This window comes from Episyrphus balteatus, chromosome 3 (genome assembly GCF_945859705.1).
Source record: "Episyrphus balteatus chromosome 3, idEpiBalt1.1, whole genome shotgun sequence".
NCBI classification, from domain to species: domain Eukaryota; kingdom Metazoa; phylum Arthropoda; class Insecta; order Diptera; family Syrphidae; genus Episyrphus; species Episyrphus balteatus.
This window is the reverse complement of record NC_079136.1, coordinates 79,230,250-79,239,558: the sequence shown is the minus strand read 5'-3', so window position 1 is coordinate 79,239,558 and position 9,309 is coordinate 79,230,250. Positions and strand designations below refer to the sequence as shown.

The window sequence follows — 9,309 nt, the reverse complement described above, 5'->3', positions numbered from 1 at the left end:
TTTAATGAATTTATAATTTTGATTTATTTATATATTGTGTAAAACACTTTTTTTTTTGTTTTTTGTAGATACACACAAAATTAGTGGGATATTGAATATAAAATGAATAAGTTTAGTAAAGTAATTCATTGTTAAAGCATTTTTTTTCTTATAAGTATTTTTAATTTTACATTTGGTGGAGCCGTTTATGTGGTGGTTCACATAGCCTTAAGTATGCCATTTTGTTGTTGTTGTTGTTGATGATGTTTTTGTTGATGATGTTGTTGTTGCTGTTGCTGCTGCTGCTGCTGTTGTTGTTGTTGTTGTTGTTGTTGTTGTTGTTGTTGTTGTTGTTGTTGTTGTTGTTGTTGTTGTTGTTGTTGTTGTTGTTGTTGTTGTTGTTGTTGTTGTTGTTGTGGTTGTTGTTGTTGTTGTTGTTGTTGTTGTTGTTGTTGTTGTTGTTGTTGTTGTTGTTGTTGTTGTTGTTGTTGCTGTTGTTGTTGTTGTTGTTGTTGTTGTTGTTGTTGTTGTTGTTGTTGTTGTTGTTGTTGTTGTTGTTGTTGTTGGTGTTGGTGTTGGTGTTGGTGTTGTTGTTCAAAGATTATAAAAATTAAATTGTTTAATTCAAAGTTAATTTTTCTTTTGTTAATTAAAAATGTTCAAAAATATAATCGGATATTGTTTTTAACAATAAATATGCAAAAAAAGGAATAAAAATCAAAAAGTCGATTTTAGGTGGACTACCTGAGAAAGGTTTACTCATAGTGAAAAAGGCTGCTCGCGGAAATAATTTCGGTCCGTCCGTTCTTGGGTTAAAAATGATAACTCGGATTTGTTTCATATGTTTAGGTATTTACTTAAATCCAAACAAATTTTTCAATTCCTGTTAACACAGTTTGGATTTTTAAATAACTCCTTTACATTCTTTCTTTAGTGATACATTTCAGTTATATCTATGCATTTGTATCTATACAGAATTTGTATTACATAGCTTTTGTTTAAATTAAATTAATGTTTTTTTTTCTTTTCTTCTTTCTTTCATTTACTGTACAATGTACCTTTGAATTGCATAGCATAATTTATTTAAAACAAACTTCCTGATGCTTACAAAAACAACCTAAATCTTGCAAATGTAATTATATTTTCTTATTTCTTATTTGTTTTTTTTTTATATTTTCTAGAACAACTTACCGAAGCAGAATTCTGTGATCTGCAGGAAGTGGCAATGGACCCACCGTTTCTTTCATGTCCAGCCGTTCCACACGGCTCACCCTACAAGGAGCACTTTACTAGTGCAATTTTACAATTTCGCGAAACTGGTATAATGGCCTACCACGACAAATTGTGGTCGGTTGATAAACCACAGTGCAGTCAAGAGATGATGGAGAAGGACACGACAGTCGACATGGAGCACTTTGTACCAGCACTAGGATTTTTAGCTGTCGCTATGCTAACGAGTTGGGTGATTTTTGGAGTGGAACGTTTTGTGTACTGGTGTGGTGGTGCTTCTAAGAAATAATAAGAAAAGAAGACCGAAATCAACGAAAAAGTAGAAAATTTCATCATTTAAATTTGCAAACAAGACATCACATTAAACTTAAAAAGTTTCAAAATTGAGGTAGAGAAATAGTGTAAGAGTGTTGAGTGCTTTTATACACACATACAAATATATAAAACAGCCTGACCTACTCTGTCATTGCTGTCTATTGCAAGCTTCTCAACATTACTCAACTAATCATATTTTAATTCTTAAGCCTCTTCTTTATATTATGTACCTATACACAAAGCCAAAACATGACTTTTCATATTTTAGTTAAGTCATTTTTGTCTAGAAAATGCCATTCAATTGTTTAAAGCACAATAATTCTTAGACCATAGAGAAGCGACCTGTTTATGACAGACTTTTAATGCGAAAATTAAATTTATCTTTCAAATAAAAAAAGATAATCTTTATTCTCTTGTTTTATTATAAATATTCAACTGAATTAATAAAGTCGGTAGTTTCCTAATCGCATGTGAAAAAAGACTTGAAATCAATAAATTAATTTCTTTTGTTGCTTCAAATAAAATAGGATAGAAAATTTAAAATATTTATTAGTCTGATTTAAAGTGATTTAAAAAGCCATATTAGCCCATACAAAATGGACATACAAGTGCAAACCCAGAAATAATTTGGATAGAACTGGAAATTGGTACAGAGCATTGAAACATCGATTAAAGTAAAATGTCAAAAATCCTCAAAAATACCATGTATGCATACAAAGTTATTCAAGGTTAAATATTGGAAATGTTGGTTTTTTGGGTGTCCGTTATTTCCCAAAATTATGTTGATACACCCCGTAGATCAAAAGTTCAGGACTTAAATAATTCTCGAATTTTATTTAATTCTTATCAAATATTGCATTAAAAAATCTGTATGTAAATCAAAATGTTAATACAAATAATTTTTAATTTTTATTTGAAATTTTTCCGTTTTTATACGTTTAAATTTATTTTTCTCTAACTACAAATAATTTATTTACAATATTTTTATTGAATTTTGTTTAACAATTATTCACCTAAAAAATTATGTACAAAAAATTTCAACCTATCAAAAATAAGACTTGTATGTTTTGTAATTCCCTAAAAAAAACAGTTATGACATTTTTTTTTCAAAGAGTCATTAAGATGATATCATGGTTTTTAAATTTGCAAATGTCGAAAATAACGTTTTTTTGCATATTACGCTTACTTCTAAGGTGAGTTCTATCGAAAAATTAACAACGACTTTGCTAACGCAAAAATATCATAGAGTCTACTATATCAAAGTCAAAATAAATAAAAAATAAATATGTACCTAAATAAAATCAAGAAAAAAACATTTAAAAAATAATTTCTTAAGAAAAACTTAAAATAAAAATTTAAAAAACCTTCAACAAAACAGTCGTGGACCAAAAGAAATGGTAAGTAAGAGTTTCGTTTTGTAAAACGGTTTTGTTTGTTTTTTTTTTTTTTTGTTCTGAAGAACCCTGTTGTGTTGTTCTCAAATATGTACTACATATGTAAAAGTAAAAAATTGAGTTTTAATTAAATTTGGAACTGTTAATTAATTTGTACCGAAATGGATTATGATGGTATATATAAAATGTTTTGATTAATTAATTGTTCGCAATAATTATTGGGCTATGTTTAAATGAAAGAATTGTAAAAATCAAAAATCAATTATGGGCGGATGTTGCCAATTAGGGAATATTCGAAATTTCACAAAAACTGGGTTTAATAGAAAAGTGTATGTAAGAATTTGGGATGAACAAGTTACCAAATTCTGAGAGCCCTCAAGTTGTTCTATCAGCATGTTTCGTTTGAACCATTCCATTACTTTTGGGATACCCTGTATTAACAATACAGTCAACTTCCTTAATTTGAATTTCTCATTTGGAATGTCAAATCGTAAATATATAATTAAAACAGGCAAAGATAAAATAATTTCGCAAATTAGGTCAGTTCAAATTTCAATTACTTTTTTTTTATAGATACTTTCGAAATGAGATAATTTGCGAAATTATCTTATTTGGTCTCTAGTGAAAACAGGCTATTAATGTGGAGATTTGGAGTTATAGAATTTCGAAAAGCAGAATTATGGATTTACCGAATTTTGAAAAACAAGATTTTGGAATTATACAGAATTTTGAAATACAGAGTAATAGAAAACACGAATAATGGAATGCAGAATTTTGTTCACACAGAATTTTTTATTCAGATACAGAATTTTGATTTTGTTTTACAGAATTTTTGAATACAGAATAATGACCTGTTGTTCTCGAAAAAAGATTATGTATATTACCTAATGCTTCTAACTTGAATTTCCTTCTAACTCCAACCAATGTTCGTGTCCGTGAAACTACGACTCAGAGGGAGTTGACTATATTACCTTCTTACACGCACGATTTCTAATATTTTTTTATGACGACGAGTCGGTTCAAAAATTTTTTTTTTAATAATAATAATTTAATTAATAGTATTAAAAGACCTGCTATAAGGCTGTTTTAGGATTCATAAAAAAAATAGATCTCGAGGTTACAATCAAACATGACATGATTATAAAGAATACAAATAAAGTGGGTTTCGCAATTCTGTCTGTCTGTAAGTCTGTCTACACTCTACAGTTAAGAGTTTTGTGTGATTCCCTAGAGAAAAAGTTGAAATTTTTTTATATGGCCCAAAATAATTGCAACTTGCCATATGATCAAAATGGGAAAGATTGTTTTTCTCAAAAATAACCCTAATGATTTTGATATAAAAAAATTAATTATTTTGAAATTAAAAAAAAAAAATTGAACCGTTGCTAACGACTACTGCTAAAGATTCGGTTTCGTGATTTCTGACGATGTCAAAACAATTATTTTTAGTGTTAAAATTAAGAACACATTCTTAAAAAAATCATTTTTGGTTAAAAAAAAATTCTTTTTTTTTTTTAACTGAGATTTTTGACAACGAACCAATGAATTTTCTTGAAATTTTTTTTTAATGAGTCAATAATTGATTTTTACAGGCATACCAAAAATTTAAGAAATTTAAGAATTTTTTTAAAGTTTGTATAAAAACTTGTTCAAAAAATTCTTTGTTCTCCTAGTACCTAAGTAAAAAAAATTGAAAAAATGAATTTGTAATCTTATAAGTAAATTTTACATTACTCTTTAAGTTTTTATTTTATTTCTTATAAAATACATACATTTGCATTAAAAACATTCTTTTATGAATTTTTACATAAAAAAGATTTAATATTCTAATCAAAATCGTTAATAAGAGTAAGTACGTTCAACCTAGTTGTGCATTTTACTTGTTTACGAAAATTTTTTTCTATGATTTGCACATTAGTGGTCTTTATTTTAAACATAAGTAATAAATTCCAATGTTACACAAAAATGAGTTGTAAAGTGTTGACAGTGGAACTGGCTTTTGATATCAACTAATCCCAAACGATTAACCAAAACAAAAAATTAGACTACAAAGCATTTGTTTTGTTTCTGTCTTTCGTATAAAATTGAAAATATTAAAATATTGATAAATATTGTAACAAAAAAAAAAAAATATTTTGTTTAAAATTACTATTCCAATGCTAATTCACTTAGCAACAACAAATTATTAATAATATTTTTTTTTTTTTGTATTTTTAATTTGTTATTCTATTTAATTCATTCTCAATAATTTATGCAAACACCAAAAAAATTCACACAATGGATCATTTATTACTAAGCAACTAATTTTTGTTAGACATTTTGTCGGTCGGTTTTTCCATTTATACAAGTAGATAGATATTTTTATCTCATGAAACAATCAAAACCAATTCTCAACCACAAAAGCTATCATCATATTAATATCACTTTGGGTTTTGGTCAAGGGAAGCCGAAAGGGAACCAGTTAATAAATAATCAGAGGTTGAATTTAATAGTTTACATAAATTGGAATGAATGAATTAATTAAAACCCGAAAAAAAGTCACACTTATGTTGTAGAAAGACCACATTTTTATTGTAATGAAAGACGTAGAGTAAAAACAAAAAACACAAACACTAATATCTAAATAATAAATAACAAGATTAGGTACATTTATATAAATTTGAAGATTTGAATTTCTTCCAGAATGTTCGATTCAATTAATGATTTTGACCACCACCAACAACCTCACTTATGATGTGAACCAATTCCGGATCAAGTTTGGCATTTCCGAAATTCAGCGTTGAACCATGCTGTGGGGTTACCACATATGAAACCGAAGGATAAGTTTGGATTATACTTGAACCGGATGAAGGCACAGGCCTGGGAACAAACGCTGGCGCTGATTTCTGTACACTTGGATGGACGTGTTGTACAACAGTTGGTGCTCTTTGCACCGGAATAGACGCGTACTGCGTGTGAGTCGAATGCTGATGATGGACTCTATTCTGAGTTACTGGCTCGTAGTATTGAGGAGTGTATTGGGGATGGTTATGATGGTGATGTTGGTACTGATGTTGGGCCACTGTTGCCACAGGTTGTCTGACTATACCCGCATTGTAAGTGGTTGGGATATGATGATGGTGAGGGTGGTGATGAGCTGTGAACTGTTGGGCTGGCTGATAAATTGGCGTCTTAGGTTGATAAACTTGAGGCTGATGCAGTACATTTGATGGGTGATGTATTTGATGATGTACTGCAGTAGTATATCCGCTTCGTTGTTGTTGTTGTTGTTGAGCTGAATTTCTGAATGGCCTTGCAGTATTAATAAAGTCGTTTGTACGTGTATGGGGACTGGAATGTATATGTTGGACTTTTGGTCTCCTGTCATCGGTAGTTGATTGTCCTCCTTCTATTGGTGGTGGTACTAAGCCAACCGTATAATCTTTGATTGGGTTCTCAAATGTAGGTGGAAGAAGACTTTGTGTTGGTGTTGGTATTCTGGAGAAAGCATTCAGTGGTAAATGTTGGTTGATGCTTTGACTTATATCTCCGTTGCATTGCAACAGGATTGTACAAAACGTTGTTATCCAAATTATTTTCTAAAGAAAAATATTGAACTGAATTCATAGTTTCAACAATATTAACACAAAATTTTATACTAACCATCACGATTGTTAAAAGTTTTGTTTTTGTGATGAGTAAATGAAGTTTGATTCTGAAGTGGGGCTAGCGTTTGTGAGTCTCTTATATAGCCGTCATTTTTGTGGGAATTTATCATTATTCAAATGAGATTTAAGACTTGTTTCTTTTTTTCTGTAAGAGAATCTATTAATTTTTCATTCATATATTTTGGTGGAAATGTGTAAACACACGCCGGCCGGCCTGTGGCGAATTGTTCTGATGGTAATTAGGTGTTCAAAAATCCGGTTATTGATACCATTTTTTTGGCTACTTTACGACTTGTATATTTTTAATTTTGTATATCGTCGGTGAAACCAGAAAAGTGTGTAACTCCATTTTAGCAAATTTTATAGGAGAGCAAAAAAACAAAATCGTTTTGAAGGCATTTGTATGAATTTTCATTTTCTTATTTGCTAATAAAATAAAAACTATGAACTTTAAGGGGATTCTGAGTTTGAGGAACGGTAGGTATTAGGTTTGTCTAACAGACGGCATTCAAATCTAATTTTCAGAAAATTTGGAGTTACACACTTTTCTGGTTTCACCGACGATATGTATATTTTTATTACAAATCAATTTCAAGGGTCTCCAATTAGTCTTATATAAATTTTGTTGGAAGATTGACAGCTTTCTGGAACAAATGAAAAATTTAATTGTTCATTAAGAAAAAATAAAGTATAATATTGATCAACTGGTTTTTCGGAAAAGATTAAAAACCTGGGATCCATTTTTAGGTTCTGATGCGAAAAGGCGAGTTCAAAATGTATATTTATGACTTTTGGATGAGTAATTTTGACTTTATGGGGATCGGAATTTCGCTGAGTTTGAACAAAAAAAGACGCATATGAGTAAGATACGACCGCTTTCTGGGGGTCAGAATTTTACAAAGTTTGATCCAAAAAAGAATCTTATTGACAAAATCATAATATTTTTAGTTTCAGCTGAGTTTTTTAAGGTCCTGATTGTATCTAATTCGAAAAGGAGTCAATATCAAAGTTCAAAAATGTATTTTTTTTTTTTATTTTGGATGAGTAGTTTTGATTTTATGAGGGTCGGAATTCAGCAAAGTTTGACCCCAAAAAGGATCATATTGATAAAATCATAGAATTGTTTTTAGGTCCCTATTTTATCGAATTGAAAAGGAACCAATAGCAAAGTTTTAGAAATGTATTTTTTATAAGTTATAAAGGTGAGTAGTTTTTATTTCATTTGGGCCTTAATTATGTAACGTTTGACCTCAAAAAAAAATCATGTTGACAAAATCATAGAATTTTTTTTAGGTGAAATTTTTCAGGTCCTTATTGTATCAAATGCGAAAAGTATTCAATAGCAAAATTCGGAAATGTATTTTTTATATGTTTTTGAGTAATTTTGACTTAATGGGAGTCGAAATTATGCCAGTTTTGACAGCAAAAAGGGCAATTAAAAAATCCTAACATTTTTTTATTTAATTTTGTTATCACAAGAATAGATAAAGAATAGATAACAGAAATCCATATTAAAGCTTCGCAAAAAATCCTAATACAAAATCATTTTAAAATTGAAAAAAAAAAATCTTTTTTACTGTCAATATTCTCTTTGTTGGCATGAACCCTGTTGCCATACTCTTTATTTCAGATTATGAATGAATAGCATCCAGTTTCTGTCCTTAGACACAATTCAAAATAGCATTGTGTTGTAGAAGTACTGTTGACCTCATGCTGTGTCACCCTTTAGTCCTGTTCCTCTCAATCCAACATTGAATATTTCATGGGCGCACATAGTCCTTATAACCGACCCGTAGATACGAAACAAACAGAAATGGAAATGATGATGATTTGAAAACTTTTCTCCAATGCCACACCATATAGAGATAGACAGACCATACGCCCGGATAATTTTTTTTTTTTTATAGTACATATTTGGCTTTAGAGTTTTTTATGTTGCCGGCTAGAAGCCGAATGGAACTCGTTTGTATCAAATATTAAAAAAGCTAAGCGATTTTTTTTTTTTTCAGTTGATTCAAGGGCAGGATATATTGGCTCTATTTTAAATTTTATTGTGAACTGAATTTAGATTCAGTTTTATACCAATATATGTATTTAAGTTGCGTGTGTTGCAGGGTTAATGAGATGGCAAGGAAGAAGTCAAGTGAATTGAAATCATGAATTAGGTTTTACGTGAAAATTTGTAAGAGAAGTAAAGTACCTAATACTTTTGCGTTTGTTATTAACAACTTGCAATCAGTACAATTTTTGCAAGTATTTTTGTACTGTAAAAACCGAGAAAATCGTACACATTTAGATTTACATATCTTAAGTTAATAAAAGCTCTGAAAAGGATTTCGTATAAAGAATTAAAGATAAGTAGTCTACTGGGAAAACATAATTCCAAATATTTAGCGGCTTTTCAAATGGCCGTTCTTGTTGAAAAATGTAGTTTAAAAGACGAGAGAAAAGCAATTAAGCTTAAACTCGATTGTTTTTTTCCAAAGTTATGCATCGCCCAATGTTATGTTTTTTGATATTTTTACTGAGGACAACGGTTAGAATTAAAAAGAAATGAGAATTTGTTTTTTTAATTTCATCACTTTATACACAACACAAATTGCATTTGTAATATGACGAGTCCCTGGAAGAGGCAAGTCCTAATGACATACAACTCTCCATACAACTTCCTGTATGCAACGTGAAAGTATCTTGTTTGCACAAATGTAGGCGACTTACAATTTTCTGCCGTGTTGAGATACACT

General features: G+C 29.7%; 2 protein-coding genes across 3 annotated transcripts; both read right to left on the bottom strand.

Moving 5' to 3' along the window:
• Positions 1-266: 266 nt before the first annotated feature.
• LOC129914575 (ataxin-8) lies at positions 267-539 on the bottom strand (the record flags this gene model as incomplete). The annotated part of the gene is made up of 1 exon (XM_055993899.1): positions 267-539. A coding segment is annotated over one exon (273 nt), but the record flags the coding sequence as incomplete, so codon positions are not given.
• Positions 540-5,462: 4,923 nt separating this feature from the next.
• On the bottom strand, positions 5,463-7,534 carry LOC129914828 (BMP-2-inducible protein kinase-like). Of its 2 annotated transcripts, XM_055994246.1 has the most exons (4): positions 7,296-7,534; positions 7,148-7,209; positions 6,561-6,710; positions 5,463-6,496 (listed from the first exon to the last, which is right to left on the bottom strand). In XM_055994246.1, exons 3-4 carry the CDS (start codon positions 6,561-6,563, stop codon positions 5,615-5,617), a joined length of 885 nt encoding a protein of 294 aa, XP_055850221.1. In that variant the 5' UTR covers positions 6,564-6,710; positions 7,148-7,209; positions 7,296-7,534; the 3' UTR covers positions 5,463-5,614. The 2 variants fall into 2 exon arrangements, with proteins under 2 accessions (XP_055850221.1, XP_055850220.1); XM_055994245.1 differs by lacking the exons at positions 7,148-7,209; positions 7,296-7,534 and adding an exon at positions 6,768-6,875.
• Positions 7,535-9,309: the final 1,775 nt, after the last annotated feature.